This window comes from Argiope bruennichi, chromosome 3, assembly GCF_947563725.1.
Source record: "Argiope bruennichi chromosome 3, qqArgBrue1.1, whole genome shotgun sequence".
NCBI lineage: Eukaryota > Metazoa > Arthropoda > Arachnida > Araneae > Araneidae > Argiope > Argiope bruennichi.
Window position 1 is genome coordinate 78,353,648 of NC_079153.1, and position 22,412 is coordinate 78,376,059.

General features: G+C 29.7%; 1 protein-coding gene across 1 annotated transcript in view; it reads left to right on the plus strand.

Moving 5' to 3' along the window:
• The window catches only part of LOC129962643 (uncharacterized), a 383,150-nt gene that overhangs the window by 350,696 nt on the left and 10,042 nt on the right, over positions 1-22,412 (plus strand). The window contains exon 3 of the mRNA XM_056076520.1: positions 4,361-4,531. Coding sequence (XP_055932495.1) covers positions 4,361-4,531 — 171 coding nt within the window. The remainder of the gene's footprint in view (positions 1-4,360; positions 4,532-22,412) is intronic.

A 22,412-nucleotide genomic window follows, 5' to 3' on the forward strand; every position in this document is an offset into this window, starting at 1 on the left:
GTATTTTTGCTTCAGTTCCATGTCTGCTCGTCAGATGACTATAGATTGAGGTCTTCGACCAAATTTTTTTGAATTTTTAAGAACTAGAAGATCCAGGTCTTGAGTGATGGAGTTTATCAAGAGGAATATTTTATGATGTCTGATCATTTTGCCATTGACATTAATAATGACGAACCTTCCATGCTTGAAATTCATTAATTCAAATTAATTGCAATACTTAATATTCCTTAGACATGAGGTTATTGTATAAAAGCGATAGTTCATGTTATGAATTTGATCCACTATCTGTATGTAAACTAGCTGGATATATATGAATGCCTATTAGTCATATCGAAAATGTTAAAAATCGGAACTGACCCAGAATGTATAATCTTAATTTTTATGATCATTCTAGGTAATTGATGTAAACATTTGCACTGTAGTGGTACATTTTGGATAGACTTCGTATTTTTAAACCATGGTATGAAGAGGTCAACATAGGCGCACGCCGCTAATCCAAACTTTCGTGTGTACAACAGTGGGTGAAATTTGAACATTCGAGGTCCAAATTTAATGTAACCAGACTTGTTTATACGACAAATTTTCGGTAAAATCGGGTATCGAACCAAGAATAATCTGGACACGAAATCGGCAATTTACCACTAGATCATTGTGTTGTATCTTGGAAAAATAAACATTTCTAAAAATTAAACGATTATAAAAACGGACGACTGATTAGTTCATTTTCGATTCTTTTACTTACTACATAAAAAATGAAGAAAAAAAAAATGATTGAGAGAGATTTTAATTTCTTGTATCCAAATTAGCAAAACCGCTATACATATAGAAAGAGATATTTATTTGGAAAGGTCAGAAATTAACTTTAAAAAAATTTAGTTCGTATTTTCAACAGTGTCCGAATTAAAACAATTTGCTTTCAAGTAAAAACAATCGGGACTATGCTAATAAATTCGTGACACTTAACCTCTTTGAATTAATTTCGGTAACTTCATTTATTGCAGACCTTGTAGGCAAATTCGACGTAGTCTTGTATCTGATATTTGAAAACAACATATTCTGCTTATGAAAATTTGAATAAGAAGGGATTTTAAAAGCTCATTTAGTTTATTGCATTAAAAAATAATTTTCATATTTTGCTTATTAAGTTAGAATTCATTATTGTATACGCGATATCTTGAATTCAGTTTTTTCCGAATCTGTTATAAGATGACGCCACTGGTATGAAATTAAAATTTGAATTTACTGATAGTTAAAATCAGAAAATATTAAAATAATGCGTTGAACTAATTACTAACGTAGTGTAATATTTTTGAATAGATGTTTCCCATCAATAACTGTACAGAATTTTTGTACCTATATATATAAGGAAATAGTCGTGAAACTTGGTTAGCATGAAACAAATCAAGTTAAATTAAAAATTTTCAAAATAAATAAATTGATAGAAATGGATGTTTTGGATATATTTTAATTAAAATAAATAATGATGGTTGATTACTTCTAGTTTGCTTTCATTTTGAATAAGCTAGTTTTTTTTTTCAGCAAAATATTTATTTTTAAAAATTAATTTAGTGATTATATAAAAAGAATCCTTAAATATTTAATACGCCGATTTCTCAAAGTTGTGAAGAAAGTGAATTTATAACATTTAAATGTGTTTATTTAATTCAGTGATAGTTAATTTATGATTTTCAATGGTGGTGGTGTGATTAAGTTCTTTTTATTTAAAAATGCTGTCGTCAGCAAAAATTTATTTTATCTATTTATTTGTGATATCTATACAGCTGGTTTTAATTGGTTCCTTTTAAATTGTTATAGCCATGGCAACAAGAAGAAACAAACAGCTGATTACTATGTATCAGCGAATAAATCAAACTTTATCAGCATAAATGCCAAATTAGAACTGTTAATTTTTTTTTCTAGTTCAAATAAACTACTTTTCTATTATCGCTGTCCTTTTAGAAGATTAAAATATTCAGTTTACAGCCTGTGGACGAACTGAATTTAAATTAGTATTACAAGGCAAGCATTGCTTTTTTTAAAAGCATATCTGCAACTATATAATTTTATGCTTGGATATCCTTTAACTGTTCCCAGAATTTTATATCACTAACACCGTATGTAGAGGTAGTGTTTTGAATTTTTAAACAAAGTTCTCGGAATGGATACTTGCACCTTCCACCGGAAGTGAAATAGCTTGTTTCCTAATAAAAATAATTCACAACAAGCACTTCATTTTAATACGATGTAGGAAGACCTGGCCGTGTTCCACATTTTCATTTCTCGCAATTTCCTCTCTTTAAACTCCAATTCTCTAGAAAAGAGTGCGGTAAAATAAAATTTACACGACTCACAATAGGATGTTTTCTCTTTCTATCCAATGCCAAGGTCGCCTTAATTAAATCGTTTTAGTTACTTGAAATAACTAAAGTGACGTTTGGCAGAATATAATTGCCGAATGTCGTACAGGAAGTAGGAATTGAAATGGCACAAGAATCCATTGATGTATTTACGGAAAAAAATCGTCTGATTTTTATTTTGTCGTATAGCCAAGTTCAGACGTGTTGTGTGCCCTTGCAGCTGCTACACGGATATGCGAAAATAGGTATTGCGTAAAATCCATCGTAACGGGTGAAATAAGATTTTTTGAAGAGATCCCAAAGCCAATATTCTTGTTATTTTCCTTTTAAACGCAGCTGTCAGATTTCGTGATCCAAGAATTATATCCAATGCCATAACCACAAATGAAATTTCTTGTTGGATCTTATTAAAAAGTATTCTGCATGTAAATGTTTAATCATTACAAGAATAGAAACCAAAAATCGAATATAGTCGTATGACCGTTTATAAAAACTCCATGGCAATGTAGGTGGAAGTGCAAACGATTTCAATTCTGAAAACAAACGAATAAATTATCTTCTTATTAATATTGCGTCAAAAAAGTCTTTTTTGTTGTGAACGATTTTGAATGGTTTATTGTTAGATAAAAAAAATCTTTTGTTTTTATTTTTGCATTTTTAGCTCTAATAAAGGCAAACTGTCTTTATATCGATTAAAATAGAAATTTTAAATAATTACTGATTTAGTGGTTTCAAAGGATCAAAGTCTGAGGCTTTTTACGAAAAACATCCTGTATTCTAATTTATTCAAATTTTTCTGTATGTATCTGCTGAGAAAACGACTAAATTAAGAATATAATAATTCATGATATTTCTTAGTTATTCTTGTTTTAATTCTTATATAATTTAAGGTACTTGTATTTGTTTAAGACTTTATTATAGTTTTTATAATGAATCAATATGGAAAATTTGTAATGAATGCAGTTTTAATCTCTATACATAGTTCTCAAAAATACATGCATGGGTGAGCACGTGCTGAACGAGGAAGTTCCAAGCAAAATTAAATATATCATTCTATTTAACACTTTCCTGTGTTTGTGATGCCATTTCCTATCACCAGAATAATCTATTTTTAATTGTCAATAAATGTCAATCACTTGCACTCGTATTGTACTTACATGATCTTAGATTGCAATATAAAATGAATGCCAATGAATTACTTTGATTTAATTAATAAATTACTTGGATGAAATGAATTAATTTAAATATGAAATGTTTCTTAATTCCTTTTTTAATATTTTTTATTAATAAATAATACAGGTCGAAGAGGATTAAATGTTTATATATCTGTCAATATATAAGCTTATTTGTGTGATTTATTTTTTTATCTACACTTTCTGTTTGATTTTAGTGAAATTTGGTACTTGTTCTCTTTCATACAAGATGAAGGTTGCTCAACTTTTCGAAGTCCCAAAAGTTATTTAAAATATGTTAATGAAAAATTAAGCAAACTTTGAATATTTTGCTTTCTTTGAATATTATTGTAGGAAAATAATTTTATACACCATATTTGAAATTGGAAGAAAAACAAAAAAACTTTCTAATAGATATAAATTTTATTGTCGTAGATTTTTTTTCTAATTTTAATCCATTGTTCCATGAAATCATTCAATACTTTTGCCAATTGCATTCTTTGGACATTAACTAAAAAAAAAAAAAAGTTCACTTCTGCTTGTATTATTACGTCGTATATACACTATTGTTAATTTGCACACGCAGCAATTTATTGTAGATTGATTTATATCTTTCAATTTTATTAAATATAAAATTTTAAATAAATGCTTTCCATGTTATTTAGTTGCTTGGAAGCCAATAAGCGGGATGTCTATTCGGGCTTGTATGTATTGAACACCAGCTGCGTGAAAACTAGAGCTTGCTGCACAAATATATGTTAATTTGCATTATTATTATATAATATTTTTGTCATGTTTTTTACATATCATTAATTTATGTTTGTATTTCAGGGAAGAGTCTCGCGTGCACCCCGCGAAGGTGCGCGTCAAGTTTATCGAGAGTCAGCACGTGGCACAGGTGACCTGTGCTCCACCCTCGCCCGACGTCACCTTAGATTTCGGATCCGACACCATGACATCACCCACTTCAGAGCACTCGCCCGACTACCACAGGCAGATCAGGTACACTTCGCCATTAATTAGTTTTAAAATGGAATGAAATAGTAAAATATAATAAATGTCAGTGACAGCACAGTGAAATCATTTACGCTCAGTTAATTGGACCTTTATGTGATTTAAATGTGTTTGAAAACATGAAAAAGGATAGAGGATTATGCAGTATTCGTCACAACTGCGCGCACCAATTTAATTTTGGAATCCAGTGTTTATTTTTTTAGAGAGAAGGGTGCGAGATGAAGTAGAATTGGATCTCTACTATTTCGAGTAGACTCTGCTATTAACCAATTAACTTCAGAATTTATTTTTTTAAGTCCCTCAAGTCCCCTCTTTTTGATGTCGAACGCAATATAATTGGTTGAATTTATAAAATAGCAGAATTTATAAAATATTATAAGGCGAATAAGTTTTCATTTTTATTAAATAAAAAAAATTACACAGACCTCTTCGAAATGAAGATTTGGATTGTCGAACTCACTTTAACTGGTAAGTAGATTTGGGATTTCTGTTTAAGCTGATTGTGCGTTAATTGTCTTTATTAATACGGGCTAAATATTAGTAATGTCAACTCAACTTCATCTATGTTTAGCTGAATTATACTTTTCATTTTTAAACTCAATATTTAAAAATGAAAATCTGTTGATTCGATTGTAATCGCTTTGGAGCGTTTTTTCTTAAGGTATCCGACTAGGTTCGAAGATAATTTTCAAAAAATATTTTTTAAAAAATGTTTACATGATATCTTTTGTTAATATAAGGATAAAATAATGAATAAAACGGTTGTTATTTAAATATATGTGTAGCTTTTGAAGAAAAAAAAATTTTTTGATGTAAATTTTAGCATTTATTTACAAAATCTAGAATTGTTCTAGAGAAAAATAAAATTTTAGTTTATTTTCTCCATAGTATTTATTACATGTGGAACATATTTTAGAGCATAAATAACTATTATATAAGAATTGTATTCAAAAATAAAATTGTAATACGTATAATTATCTATGACATTATGGAATACAACAATAACAATACTTACATTAAATAATCATAAATCCACTTGCAGAGCATTCAACAGCAGGTTCATAGTTCATTATATTCTGCGTAACATAACGAGTACTAATTATAATTTCATTAAGATATCTGGATTATTTTTTGGAAATATGATGATACTCGTAGGATTATGAAAAAAAAACCCCTCGTTTTTCTGAAAATGCATTTCAAGTTTTTAAATGCTTCAAATAAACATCGCTTGCATGTCAATAGTTTGCTACAACTTGGCTTCTAATTGATATAGAGACAAAATAATAATGTCGCTGGAAACAGAAACGTACCTATTTTTTGAAACTGCAAAAATAAATAAATAAAAATGCAAATTTTCATCCAAATTAATGTTTTCAACCTAATCGGCTACCGTAAGCGATTTTCTAGTAAAAGATCGTATATAAATGGGTTTTTCAAGAAATAAAAAAAAAATGTATTTAGATTGTTATTTGACCCCGGCTTCCGATTATTGCCAACATGTTGAAAGAAAAAAAATCCTTAAAAATAGAACCATTTTATCATTTGCTATTTCCTTGAAATCCATCAATCTATTAATAATTTCTTAGTTCACACTGAAAGAAGTTTTCATTTATTTGGCAGCAAGAGAGAGAAAAAAAAAAAAGAATGAAACTAAATGAAGACCTCACAGATTAGAAATGTTTGTGTTTATGGCGTAGGCTCGTTAACTTGCTGATATGTCTGAAAGCCTTCTTTCTGCTTTGACACAAAGGATGAAAAACTAAGTGAAAAAGCGAATAAAAAAAAATACAAAGCTTCTATCCTAATATTCAGTATAAATAGCCTTAACCGTAACCCAAATCAATACACTGCCTCATATTTTTTTCTCTCGTCTGGCAACATTGGCATGAGTTTTGCTCTTGGAATGTCATGATCACGTCAACTATTGCTGCCTTGCCAATCATAATAAGGAAGTCATTGTAAGCTTTAAAAAATGCTTTCCCGTCGCAAGGTGAATACCGAATCAAAAATAAAATGCATGCTCGACATATTTATCTTAATTGATACGTCTGGCGAGTAGGCAGAATTAGAACTTCTCGTTTACCAGTCAACCGATAGATGGCGATACTGATATAACATTTTTCAAATTGTTTATCTCCTTGTTTGTGAAAATGGGTTTGGCAGTGAAAACATATTATGAGATTTTGATTTTATTATAAATACCATCATTAGAATATTTAATAGAACGTTGTATATCGTTTTTTTTTAATAAATAGATTAAACATTAAAATATTCTAATATTGGAACAAATTTTTTAAAGGAAAGGCTCAATAGTATAAAACTACATAACATTTAATAGCAAATTCATAGGATATTATTAATTGCATGGAATTATTGTATTTATAAAATTGGTTTTAAATGTAGGATATGAATAAAATAAAATTAATAATTTTATTTAAGTGAACAATTTTGTGAAAAAAAAAATCTTTGTGGTTCAATTTAAAAAGCAATCTTTAAGGTTCAATTCTGTTAAAAAAGCTAAATTTAATTTTTTTCTTCCATATATATATATAACTTTTTTATTATTATTATTATTAATATTATGCCATAGAAAATGAAACATGGATAATTTTCTAAAATGACGTATTATATTTTGGATGCTGAATTTTAGTGGAAAATGAAACTGTACATTTATTTTTATTGCATATTTTATTAAAAATACTCCGAATTAAAAAAAATGTTGGTTGATTAGACAAAATTTCGAAATTTTTGGGTTTCAGGATATTGTAAATCTTTTTTTTTTAATTTGGTAATAAATAGAAATAATAGGTAATAAAAATTATAGAAACTTGGTTGATTTTTATTACAAAAATGGTGGTTTTTGTCTTTAGCCAGTAATTTAATACTGCAGTTAATAAAAATAAGCATTTCGTGAAATTCTTTTCTTTCCCCCCCCATTTTCTGTTAACATTTCTTTTATAAAGTTCAGACTTGGCGTTTTTCAGTTACAAGAAATATGAAATATTTTATTTAATAATTGACTTAACTGGTTAACCTAATTTATTATAAATTACATGTCGTCTTTCATTTAGTATTCTTTCCTTCGTAAAGAGTGCTTTACATATTAACTAATCAAAAAAGGTTCGTGGCATTTAAAGTGTTAATTTTTTTTTTTTTTTTTTTTTTCCTTTAACAATTTTGTGCTCTTCTGTAAGAACATCTTACAGATTGCTGCAATTTAATCTGGATTGTTTCTAAAAGTTTTTGTGCCTTTTTATTCTCCATTGGGAATTCGTGAGCTCTGAATTTAGATTAAAATTCGAGCTTAATTTAGATCGAAGTCATTTTATTGTTGCAGAATGGACGGGAACTTCTTAGTTTCAAAGAAGCTTTTAGCAATTAAACTTGCGATTTTTTTTTTCGTTCTAAAACCTCAGCAGTCCAGTTTTTTAAAAAATTATTTAATTATGTTTTTTCCCTTTCACGTTTTCGACATCTTAATGAAAGTCGAGAAGAGGGAATCTCATGTGGTTTTTATTTATTTTTTCCTCGTTTATTAATTGAACTTAGACATTTAAAACGTTGAAACTTCGAAGCAGATAATTGCAAAGAAAACTTCAAAACAGCATTTTCTTTATAGTGAAAGTAAATTAAAGAATTATATTTATTTATTGTTTATTAGTATTTCAGAACTATTGTAAGTGTTTGAATGATAAAAATTTTTTCGAAGGTGTTAATCGAAATAAAGATGCCAATTATTAATGGCACTTTAAAAGCTTCTGAAGTGTTTAATTCTTAAACTTTATTATGTGCAGTATGTTTAAGTATACTGCTTTGAAACTAAAGAGCTTTTGCATTATTTTCATTTTGCTCTGCAATAACGGACATTAAAATTCTTTTATAGTTTTAAACAGTTCGCTTAAAGTTTGGTTACTTACTTTTATTGTCAATATTGTTCAGTTAAGATATTTATACTTGCAATTTTTGCCAATGATTTGCCAATTTTTCGCTAAAAGAAAGATGAAAAATCAACCTTTGTATGAATATATTTATAAAGTTAGAATGCAAAAGAAATTGGGAAAAAAGATTGCAAGTGTTTTTCAGAAATTTAAATGAATACCAAGTAATCAACTTTTTTAATTATGATTTATTGAATGATGAAAATACTAATTTCTTCATTTAATTAAATTTTATATTGTGGTTTAAAAAAACAAACAAAAAGAATAAGATGGGATCAGATACTCTGTAAAGAAAAGTTAGACTTTAAAGAACAATTGCATGAGACGTATATATTGCATTACTTATTTTCATGATTTGGGATCACATGATAATCATTATAATGATCATCATGTGATTGATATTATATATAATGATGTATAAAGTGGGATTGATAATCGTTATAATGATTGTCTTATAATCATTATTTCTTCAGAAATACTATTAAAATCTAGAGGGTTGGGATTTTTTGTCTTGAAAAATGTATGAAAATATAATAAAAACTGTACACACACACCTCCTTCCTAAAAATAAGATGTGCTTTTTTTTCTTATTCCTATTAAGACAAAGCACTGAATATGAATTTCTAATAACTTTTCGGTTTCTTTTATTTCCGGATGGTTTCCGGTTTCTTTTATGAAACAACTGCGCATATTTTAATTTTTACAGAAAAGTTTTTTTTAAAGAACTAATAGTGTTGCATCTAATTATGAAAATGGTGTATCTTATCCCCTATTAATTATGTAGTGTTAATGGTGACAGAAATTTAAAAATTATTTTTCATTGATATATTATATACATTATCTAATTTATTTATGTATAGATTTAATTAACAATTTAATGTAGCTATAGTTTAAAGATTTTGGTTTTCAATGAAGTTATTTATGTTTAGATAATATTTTGCAAAGTTTAGCTGTTCTTAAACGTGCAGAGTCGTAAACTAATAGTTATTTTGCAAAATAACTATAGTTACTATTTTTAACCAAGCAATTAATAATAATAAAAAAAAATCTAAATTGTCTTTTGCATTTGGTATTGCTTCTGCTTTCAGTTTCTACAGTGAAAATTATGCTATTGTGTATATATTTATTTTCAATATTTAAGGTTGTTTTCAATCATGGAAACAACTATTAGATTAGACATACAGAACTCGTCATTTTTGCAATAAGAACTTACCTAAATTGCATAGAGCGATCGCTACAGGATTCTTTGACAATAAATTACAGACTGATTATTTATGTCTAAAAAAATAGGCCATCAGAAGGAATGTTTTTCTGTTAACATTATTTCGGATCTAATTGTCACAGATTAAATAACGAAAGGTGTAGTAGAAAATGTCATGCTCCTTGTCAAAGTGCTTAAGTTATATATAATATATATTATTATTAATTGCAATACAGTTTAGAAATGAATATATAATGGAATAGAAACATTAGAAGTTTTGGTTCCTAGTAATGGGCTAATCTCTTTCCGTAATGTTCATGAACATTCAGATCTAACTAATCACTAAAATCGAATTGAAACAAATAGTGATCCATTAGCAGAAAGAAAATGGAATATCGAATTCAAAATAAAAGAAATTTTCAATAAAAATAGTAGCAATAAAATTAGTCATTAGTAAAAGACCTTCAGTTTGGTCTGTGAAAAGGTAAACATAATGAATCGGCATAAATATTATTTATTCATGCTTAGCTTTATTCGCACTGCCATAAATCAATCGCTTATTTGCCGCCAAAATAGAAATCGGAATTTGTTAATCCGAAAGTGACGCGTATAAAAAGGAAAAGGGATTTTATAAAATTTCGTCCAGCGTTACAGACGGCAGTGGACTATTATATATATAATATAATGATACAAGTAAAAAAAAACAGTTTGTTGGTATACTACTCTCTATTAATGGTAGTTGTACCATTTAAATTTTAACATATTAAGAAACATGTGAAATATATGAATATCAGACTTCGCAGTTATGATTATATTGTTAAAACTTTGTGGAGTGTTATTTTCACTTCACAATGAAACATAAATGGTTTAGAAACAATATCTACTGTGTGAAAAAAAAACCCTCTGCTAGCCTGAGATTAAGAAGAAAATATTGAAAATTATAAATAAGGTAAAAGACACAACTGCAAAGCTAAATATTTTGTTTCTCAAATTTTTGATGTGTGTTAAAAGTATGATCGTACATAAACTTATATCAGTACATTTTTTTATAACTAATCGCATTGTTTGCACTAAAAAAAGCCATTTGTGATGGTCACTCTTTACATTTGCAGCCCTATGCAAGAACTTGTTTTTGTATACATGTTATATCTTTTGATCATTTGTATGGGGATTTTAGAGACACACTGCAAATTAAAGCAAAACTGTATGTTTTAAAATTCTTAAACATCCATTTTTTGATGCATTTTTTCAAACGAGCAGTTGACGATCTTTCAATTTCTGCTACTCCATTGCGTTTCATTCATTTTGTTAAAAAGAAAAGTGCTTCCATGTCATGACCGACTCCTTGTAATAATTTAAATTCATTTTCATTTCTGGATCTGCATAATTAGATGCTTTCGAAACTTTTTTAAGAACTAAATTTCTCTCTTAAAGTCCTGTTTTATTGATATAAACGAGAACTCTTGGTTATCTATATCTGAAAATCCAAATCTTCAGTAAATTATAACTAAAATCCTTTCCTTTAGCTTTCACTTCATAATAAATTCGAGAAAAAAAAATGAAAAGTGCATTATTAGAAGCGAGAAAACCCCTCTTCGCTTCAAAATAAGATTTAAGATTTTTTACTCCTCCATCTTTAAGAACTCGGGATAAAAGTTGCATCCAGTATCCTCCACTTAAAAATGATTTATTGCACTTTGGACAAAAAGAAAAAAAAAATACCCTCTTTGCTTTTTGGAAAGGGTTGACTGTAGAAACCAGATCTGCTCACGGAACGTAATTGGGAGTTTCAGTTCGTGACTTTGGAAAAGACACTAGGGAGGGATGTGGGATGGGCCCGGTATTTTCTTTTAGAACAAACTCCTACCTTATTTCAGTTTTCTTTATCAATTTTTTGGTGAAAAAGAAAATTCTTGTGTGTATTCTGGAAAAAGTTAGTTTATTTTCTTCTCTTTTTTGTGTGTTGTATGACTTCATGGATAACGTTTGACTTAGTAGATAGATATCAGTTTTCCATTATATCGCAGCACGTCTGCTCCTGGCGTGTGATGTGAAAGGACGTGATGTTGTTGCCCGGATTGTCGGATTAGTTTGTTGCGTTGATGCTTCAAATATGTAGTGCTTCTTTCGCAGCTTGTAAAGGAAAAGTGGGCTAGTCTGTGTTTCACTGTTTGTCATTTTAGATAATGCGATCTTACAGATACTCTTACGCATGTTCCTTCCTTTTGTTATTTGTGCGGAATTTTGAGGAAGCTAGTTTTATATTTTTTCTTTCTCGTATATGTCGTATAGAGAAAGTATAGTAATCGTTAAAAAATTCGAACTCGAGACTTTGGTGAATCTCTGCGATTTAGACTTTCCTGAGTTCGAAAATTATTTTTGGAAAATGACCGTCTGTCTGTCTGTGATAGAGATAACCCCAAAACGCTTTGAGTTAGAAGGATGAAATGTTGTATGCGGACTTTATACCAAACTTGTAGATTTCTATCAAATTTTTAGCAAAATCCGATCAGAGGAAATCTGCCTGTTCGGTATAATTTAACAAGATGAAATTCAAGTCATAGAATTATCTATAGTCTAGAAACCTGTCAAATTTTGAGCTAAATCAATAAGGGATTGACTGTCTGTCGGCCCGTACATTTAGAAACATGTAAAAGTGATAACTCAAAAACAGAAAGACTTAAATATATCAAATTTGAACTGATTTTGTGATTTTAATTGTTGTTCTGTGTCACATTTTGGTTTCAATCGATTGGGAAAAACGTATCCAAGACATAAATTCAATTTTCGGATTCTATTAACCGTATGTGAGGGTTCAGTCGCCAAAAACCACGCCAAGGGTGACACGATAGATTCAGAAAAAAAGTGATAAGTTCATTCCAAAGGTAAATATATCTTAACATAGTACGCCAATACCATGAAGGCGTTCTCTGGTATAACACCTTTATTAGAGAGTATGCGAGAAAGTTTTGGGAAGACCACTTCCGCTGGTTATTTCCATGCAATGTGTACAAGTACTATAAGTATGTACAATGCAATGTGTACAAGTACTATAAGTATGTACAATGCAATGTGTACAAGTACTATAAGTATGTACAATGCAATGTGTACAAGTACTATAAGTATGTACAATGCAATGTGTACAAGTACTATAAGTATGTACAATGCAATGTGTACAAGTACTATAAGTATGTACAATGCAATGTGTACAAGTACTATAAGTATGTACAATGCAATGTGTACAAGTACTATAATCTTCATGAACGCCTTCTCGAGGTTTTGATTTCTGTTTTAGACCTTCCTATTTCAGACTAATTCTATTCATCTAATAACATGGGGACTCAAAAAGGAACAAACTAGACGGATTAAATTTAATGAGATATTACATCAAAATTGTACAGTTGGCGACTTTTGGACGAAAACCGTCTTTGAGAAGTCTTATCTGTCTACCTATATATTGGCTTGTGAAACGTGGATAGGGATGAAATTTGACTTGCCGGTCTGTAAAATTTTGAACCCGAATGTACCAAAGGGTTTATCATTGTATGTGTGAATCCAATAACTGAAACATAATATGTGAATTTCAGCATTTGAGCTTCAAATTATAATATTTATCTGCTATTGGACTGAATACAATAGCCCAATAATTGGTGCAGACTACAAAATTGTAATCTGTACCTACTATTGGATGCAGTTGATAAGAGAGGTTCGAAATCTGTATTTGAATTGTGAAATTTAATTCGGAAACCTGTGTTGTAATACGAAAAATACAAGTGTAAAAATGTCTTACTGGCGGGGAAAAAAAAAAAAAAAAAAAAGATAGAAAATATTACGAAACCGGAGAAGTGGCCAATTTCTTTCCATCTTTTTGTCTCCCCACCTCCCTCCTGCCTAAAAAAGATTGTATTTCCTTTCTCGAAAAATGATTACATGAAATAAATTCAGGATCGAATGATAACCAGGAAATATCCTTCTTAAATTTGATTTGAAAACCAATTGCGCATGTCTCACAGTAGTTCAAAGTGTATGCCGTCTCAGGCATACAGCCAAAGTGCGATTAAATAAATGCTCTCTATCATATTACTAGTTTTTCATGAATTGATTATTTTACAAAACAAGCATGAATTGATTACGTATGGATATGAAAATATTTTTATGTTCTTTGTTGTATATATTTATTTCAGGTTAATTTCTTATGAAATGAAAGTTCTTTTTCGGATTTGAATTTTCTTTTCAAACCAGTTTAGCTTGAATTTTCCTGCAATACTTGTCCTTTAGGCAACTTCGTAAAAGTGGTTTTTCAGATTGCGTATGTTTATTGTAGTGAAAACTTGTGTACTGCTGTAATGGTGTATCTTTGCTACGTTGTGGTGAAAGCACCACTAACTTTTTTTTTTTTACCTTACCTTGAAAGAATGAACTTGAATTTATTTTTTTATAATTGCATTTAGTTAGATATATGCATGGAGGAAAAAAAATACTAGAATGTACTGCATTTTATCGTGTTTTTAAAAGCCATCTTTTAAGAATAGTTTATCGCGAAGAATAGGCAGATTAAGTAATTATCAATTTTATCATGCTGAAATATTATGCAAATGTCAATTTCCATTTCTTATGACCATGTTATATTTATTTACTAGTTTTTTTTACTTCTCCCATTTAAAATTATTGATTTATATCTGTGCTTTATTAATTGTGATGAAGTTACATTAGCCAGAGCTAATTACAGTTTTTAAAATTACCTAATTAAGGTGGGGGAAATATTCATTAATTTACTTCTATCTAAAACATTTTAGAAATGAGGATTTTTCAAAAAGTTTTAAGTAAATATCTAGATTAAATTTTAGCCAGAGAACTGATAAGAACTTTTCTGGAAAGATAGTGAACAGTTTAGAAATTACCTATAATATTGCACTTAACCCATTCATTGCCAGAGAAATTTACAGACGCTTTATTTTACAGCAGTTTCTTACGAGATATCTCGTATACGGCAGTGAATGGGTTAATAACGAGTTTTGTCGCAATGTTAAAACGTATTTTGGAATACAATCGAAGATGAAGTTTGGTGTTAATTATGAGTTTTTCGAGCATCGTTTATTTAAATTTAAAACAGCACAGTACATTGGTATTATGGTGGTTAATTGATGTGTGTGATCCTGAGTTTTCAAAAATTATTCAAATTTGCAGTGATTTAGGAAAAATTAAACTTTTATTTCCAGTTAAAAACATATCGGACGTTGCCGGATTATCAAATTTTGTTTTATTTGTTCTGAGATCAATGTTTATAAATGTTCGAATTCAATTAGGATGATTAGGGATTTACGATACCTTTCAGAATTAATTTTAACGGTGTTGAAAGGTGACTGAAATAGCTGCCTCTTTTTGTATCTCATTGTTGCATGAGTGGCACTCAAAATACCTCGGATGTCAGACTTGCTCTCCTGAACTTGATGTCTCGGACTGCTGGTGGCTGGCTGGGAACCAGCGTTTTTTTCCCACTACGTAACGGCAGGTACAGTTCTTGGGGACGCTCCATTCACTTAGTGGCATCCGTCTGTCGCCATTTCTTCAGTACGCGTGCACGTTTCTCCCTCCCTGCCTCGTCAACAAAGGTGGCACTGAAATCTTGTGTTTATATGCGAAATTGAATTTGCAGAATCAAGCGATTGGGCTGGAATACTTGCATTTGACTGTGGTTTATATCATTTTTAGTTTTGGGAATTTTGAGGCAAAATTATTCTAACATAGTTTTTGAGGTTTGTTTTTTTTTAAACCCTTTTTGTCAAGAGGAAAAAAAAAAAGCACAATAATTTCGTATCCGAAAATTTAAAAAAAAAAAAAATTATGCATTTAAATAATAAGGAAATATCGAATCACTAGATATGTCTTTAATGATCGCCTGGTCCATAATCATTCCCTGTTTTTTGTGAGAAATCTCATAAATACTGTGTCACTTGACATCTTTTTACTTTCTCGTAACTGAAGTACAGAGGAAATATTCGTCAAAAAATTTGAATTCGAGATTTTGACGAATCTTTGTTTCATACTCCTTGAGTCTGAAAAATATTTTTTTCACCTTTTATCTGTTTAGGAGCACCACTATAAATCGCTTTGAGCTGGATGGCTAAAATTTGGTATATGGACTTGTTATTAAATTTGTCGATATCTATCAAATTTTGAACGAAATCAGTGGACGTGAAATCGGGTTGTTAGAATAGAGTGAACTCGGTAACTATAAAACGCACAGAGCTATATAGATAAGATTTGGTACACAAGTTTAACTTTAAAAATATAGATTATTATCAGATTTTTAGCTAATCTTGTCTAATTGTTAACCGCTTGTCCTCTACTTTAACAGCATGCAAATGCAATGACTTAAATCAATGAAATTCAGTATGTTATCTTGTGACTATAACTGTAATTTCCTGTTAAATTTTGGTGTTAATTGGTCGGCAAAGATTTGTCCGAAATACATATTCTCACAATTGATTCAGTAAAATGCTAGATTCTTGCCAAAGATCTATAATTTATAACTATCGTTTACCAATGCTTTGCAGGGTATTAACGACCACCCCTGCGACGCAATTTTACGCATGGGGGGAGTGATTGGTGAAAGTTTGAGGAAGACAATTCACCCTGGTTTTCTGTAAGGAAATATTAATAAAATACTCCAGTTCCAACCATTACATCTATGTCGCCAACATTGTTTTGTTTATTGGCCTGTATAGTTTAACATAGTTAACATTTGTTGTGATAAGATGTAATTTATCAAATTAGCTGGCATGACTAAATTAATATTATTAATATGGTTACCTTCGAAGGAGGCTAGTATTAGTTTAAATTTTAATTTTAAACAATTGTTCCGGAAGTTTTTATTGAAAAAAATATTAGTCTAAGTTATCTTTTTAAATTTTTGTTGGGGGTTTGTTAAAGAAAAATTGAAGAGAATTTGTAACAGTTTTCGAAACCCAAACTGTTTGTGCATGACCTTTTCTCTATAAATTTTCTTCCACTAAAAAAATTTATGGAGAACTATTTTAAAAATTAATTTTGTTTTATTGCTAGATTGTATAATTGTTATTGAATATATCGATTAAAAATAGCTTTCTTTTTCGGTTTAATACCCTTTTTGTACTAAGATGTTTTGCTTAAGATCAACTTTATTTAAATAATTATCGTTTGATAATGAATTTATGTAACGGAGTACTTGTAACCAAATTATAGCTTAGTTACCTCTAGTTCATTCTATTCAGTTTCTGTGAAGCTTAGTTACCTCTAGTTCATTCTATTCAGTTTCTGTGAAAACAGCGTGTAATATAATTATAAATAGAATTGTCTATCAGAAACACCTTTATTTAGCTTATTATGTGCTATATATCTTCTTTCTGTATTTCTTCAATATATTATTAAAAAAGTAATTCTAACTTTTGTCAATCAAAATCTGGTCAATTTCTGCTCTTTTAAGTACTTTGAAATTTAAATTCTTATTTAGAAGAAAAAAGTTGCACTTTTTATTTTAATATTTATTTCGAATGTCTTAAAAATAAACTTTAATGTTTTTTGCATAGGTTAAGTGTATAAGAAATTGTTAAAATATTTAGCTTAAATCTTTAAAATTGTGCATAAAGATTTGAAAATAAAATCTTTTTCTTTTATTTGTAAATAGATTGCTTAGGGGTAATTATATAAATTCTTTTTTGTTAGTAAACACGTGAGGAGCTTCAACTTTTTTCAATTAATTTTTCTAGAGCTAGTTTCAAGTGCTGTACTTCTGAAATTCTTTGTGATAGGTTGATAAATGTTTAAGTACAGTGTTTGATCTGATGATAATTTTTTGTAAAAGTTCTCTTTCACTAAAATGTATGGTAAATACAAAAAAAAAGTATTTATGACTATTATAATTATTTTATGTGAAACGATTTATAGTATATATTCCATATCTTGACACTTACAAATATGACAAGAATTGCCATTTTGCAGCTGTTGTTGTTTTGAAACTTCTTTTATTTAGCTTAAGTATATTCAAATGATACAATTCGGTTTTTACGGCGCCCAAAAATCACTATGGAAAAATTTCGCCAAATCATAAAAATATACTCAAGTGCATTATTATTTATTATGAAGAATTTTGAATGTGCGAATCGCGTGCTCTATAGTGTAACGATTGAAATTGCCAAATTGGCGAAATTGTTTTCTTGGTGCTTTTTGATCGCCGTTAAAACCGACAAGTAACCATTCAAATTTCAACATAATGTATCGAAAAGATTCGATGCTCGATCGAAAGAGGTCGAAAAGATTCGATGCTCAGGGTTCCTCTTATTTGCATAAAAGTTTATTCCATTCTTCAGGAAATTTAGCAATAAAAATGCTTTTCTTTATTTTTTAAAGAACATTATCTATTGAAATAATTGCTTAAAAAATTCTTTACCATAATCTGTGGCGACTTTTTTTTAATGTCATCCAGTTTGGTTGTTGTTTGGAGAGGCAGCAACTGAAAGAAAAGGGTTCTCTCAGAAACCTATCTTCTTTTGGAGACGGTGAAGAGGATGCCGGGATTGGGAGATGACGGGGAAACACCTTTGGCGAAGGGTGCCAGGTCTTGGCGCTTTTTCTCTTAATATTAGCGCCAAATAACTCGCCTCGAGAAATATCGCCAAATTTCAGCATCCATCGTCTCCATAGGTGGTTTTACTTAATTTGGACATACGATTTCTTTTCTTCTATGATTAATAAAATAAATTAACTCTTAAGTAGTGTTAATAACTGATTTTAAAAATAACCAGGTGCGTAACAGGAACTGCAATCTTAAAATTTTTGTTATGTAAGAACATGATGTTGGGTTGTTTTGAGAGTGAGATTTATGGTGCCCTCTCCTCCCCCCTCCCCAAAAAAATAACCAGATATAAATATAAAAATCAAGGGCCGTTGTTGTGGGAATTTGAGATATAAAAAAAAACTTTAAATATCAAAAGGAATTTCAATTTCAAAACATGTAAATTTAGACTCTGAATTACAATTATCTGCTTTTAATTCAAATTACATTATTGCAGATATTTTTGCAGAAAAAATGATATGATGATCAGTTTACTTTTTTCAGTATATATATCGGATGGTTCGAACCAACTGTCATTTAGAAATCCAACTCTCTGCAATCAAAATTTATATTGCAAAATAAAAATGTTTTCGCATGGTAATTTGAAATCTGCAATACCAGATTTCAATATTATTTAATATTAATAATTACTCTTATTATTTCATTATAGATTTATTTTTGCATAACTGGACGTGCCATTTATTTTAAACGTCTTAATGGATTTTTGGATTTAAACATTAATGAAAGAATTATTATATATTAAATATTAATGAAAGAATTATTATTAAATATTAATGAAAGAAGAAAGAAATATTAATGAAAGTGTATAGATTAAAAATTATCAATCCGAGCAATCGAATATAATATTTCTGAGTACTTTTAACTGCACTTCTAGGTAATATTTTAAATTACTAGAGTGTGAATACATAATGTTTATTTATGGTATAGGTTACATTAGACTCCCATATAACGCGGTTAAAAAAATCGCCTGCTCTAGAAAATTGTACAGTACAAGATTTTTATTTATTATTGATGCAAGGTCAATATTTTGCATTGAACTATTTCTTATAACGCATATTCATACAACGTGTGACTTTTTAACCGCACTATAGGAAACAATCTAACTTTTCTATGAATAGTTTTTATACTGTTTTAGCTTGACGTTTATGAGACAAATAATATATGAAGTAAAAAGGGAAAAATAGACATATTAAAAAAAAATGCATTCAATTATTATAAAGAGCTTTTTATTGCTAACTAATGGTTAAATAGTCTTATAGTTAAGACTGAATAGTCATAATAATTATGATTTAGTAAAACATTATTATAAATCGATTACTCATGTGTTCCTAGTTTTGGTTAAGAGATATGATGAGCATTTTATGCGTTTCCTTTGAGATCATCCCCCCCCCCCACGCGCTTCGAACCTGTAGCTGAAATGGCTTTTCGCGAGGCCCTGGGAAGAGAGCGCAAAATGAATCCTCCGATAATGCCGGAAGTGAGAAAATGCTGTTGGCAACCTCCCAGAATCGTCAACGTGAAAGGCAATGATCGAATACATTTTGCTACCCATTTGCTCCCCTGTTCGCAAATCAATAGCTCCGTGCCTAGAATTCTGTAGTCCCCCCCCCCTTCCACCTTTCTTTCACTTACCTATGCTATTCAACCCCTCAGTAGCAGTTATTGGAAATGGTGGTTTTAAGGTGGTATTAAAATGTTAACATTTTTTTTTAATGCTTTGCATAATTTTGATGACATTTTTACATGAAATACATATTATAGGAAAGTGCCTATATTTGCTTCCTATATAAATCAACACATCAGCTATTGAGGAAGAAGTTGATATAAACTTTTAAAATTGTAAATTACTAACCAATGTGAATAAATGTTTATTTCATGATAATATTCAACATTGAGAGGCTATTGTTGACAAAATAGCTGCCATAGGCTATTAATCACTAATTAAATCAGTTGTTTGAAGAATGGAATAAACCCAAAAGCTAATTTCTCGAGAAAATAAAATTTAAAAAAAAACCCTCTTATTTATATTTTTAACCAAACATTACAATTTTTTTTTTTTTTGCATCGACTATTTATTAAATAATTTTTATTCTTTTCTTATAATTAAAAATGATCGATTTTTGTTCCCGTTGTGTAAATTTCGATATGTTTTCCCTTCTGATGATTAATTTTAATCAATTCTTGCTCCACTGATACATGCCAAATACTTCATTTCATTATTGTTTTAGAATTCTTTGCTCATTTTACTGAAGAAAAATGTGCCTGATATCCAAGTTCTTCAGAAAGTAACAATCGGATAAAGTGCGTAGTTATATTTGGCATGTGACCCTGACGGTTTTACTCAATACAGTAAGATAATGTATAGATACGTTTGTCATACGGATATATCCGTAATCCAATGACGGATTAATTCCATTAAGAAGTCATTTAGGTATAGTCATTTATATTGCAGGAATAAAAAGAAATAAAATATGGTTAAAACAAATTCGATTTCTGCTAAAAAAAAGTTTTTAAAATATTTGAAGGGAATTTTAGTATTTGAAGTTAACGAAATGTTTTTAAAATAATGTGGCGTTATTAAAAAAATGTTTAACCAAATGAAATATTTAATATTAGCATTTGTAAGGAAGTTCCAGACTAAGATGTTTTTCTACAATTTTAAATTTTAATTTATCCTAACTTTTTAAAAATTTAATTTGCTTTTTTTTTCTCCTTTTTTGAAAATTTGCTTATATATATATATATATATATATATATATATATATATTTCTTTGCTTTTGGAATTAAAAATTCTGATTTGTGTGTGTATAATCTACGAATTTTCTGCACATCAATCCAATTTTAAAACTCTTTTCACAATAATAATTAAAAAAAACACACACACACACACACATTTTTTTCGGTTGTTTTGTTATGATAAGGGCAGCTTAATCATGAAAAAAAAAAATCAAATGTATGACTTTAAACGATATGGCATATTTAACTTAGTTATTTTTAGAATAATCTTTATTGAATGTGATATTAAAATATTAACAAGAAATACTCAGCGTTTAAAGTAAATGCCTTTTAAATGTAATGTGTATTCTGGAGATTTAGCATAAAAGAAAAAAAAATTTGCACTTTTTTTTCTTTATAAAATTTGGATTTTTTTTAGAATTTAAAATGTAAATAATATTACTTGAAATCTTATTATAGACAGTCATTTTCTTTTTGTGAATCTTGAGAAGTTTTCATTCAGTCTTCGGGGGGAGATGGAATTTAAAAAATAATCCAGAAAAATTAATTTGGTATTGAAGTATGTGTATTATATTAAAAAAAAATCATTTCATTGGAAGTGAAGGAATTCCATTCAGTGGAAATTTTTGGAAGTGAATTAATATTTAAATATTATTTTATGATAAATGACACTTTTTTATCTATTCTTTATTAGCATTTTATCATTATTCAGATTTAACTAATCTAGGAGAGAAAAATTATTAAACCAGCACTGATTTCAATAAAGATTCATTTCGCCAAATATATCAAACACACTTGCCAACTCTTCAATCTATCCTTACTGTTGTTTGGCGACATTTCGCCCTCCATTGTGGCAACCCCATGCGCAGGGAGCCCGAACTCCATTTCCCCCCTCGACCAGCAAAATGCCATCTTCCTGAGGGCTGCAAAAAAATGCCCTGGTCTTCCTCCTCGATACCACACGGCCATGGAAGCGACCATCCGCCCTCGGGAACAAAAAAGTCGTCTGCTCTTACGCCCTGCCCCCGTCAAATTCCGGCGTAAGCACCCCCGGCCGAGGACGGCTTGTCTGTTGTCAAGCGATGTTGCTCTTTAGGAAGAGGATGTGAGAAGAGAAAAAAAGTCGTCTGCCGAGTGCTTCTCTCAAACAACCCTATGGCGGCCATCGACAACCGCCTGCATGTGTACTACGTGACGGTACCCGTGGAACGGTACGTACCCGGTCTTATCGTTTGTTGTGTATTTTTACACCCCGGCATCTGGAGCGCAGGGGTGCACCTGGGTTGGATGCACGTAGGTTGCTGATTTCACTTCCTGCTCGCTCCTATATCGGTTGTGCCTTCGTTCTGTGACGTATGTATTTATTCAAATTATCGTTTG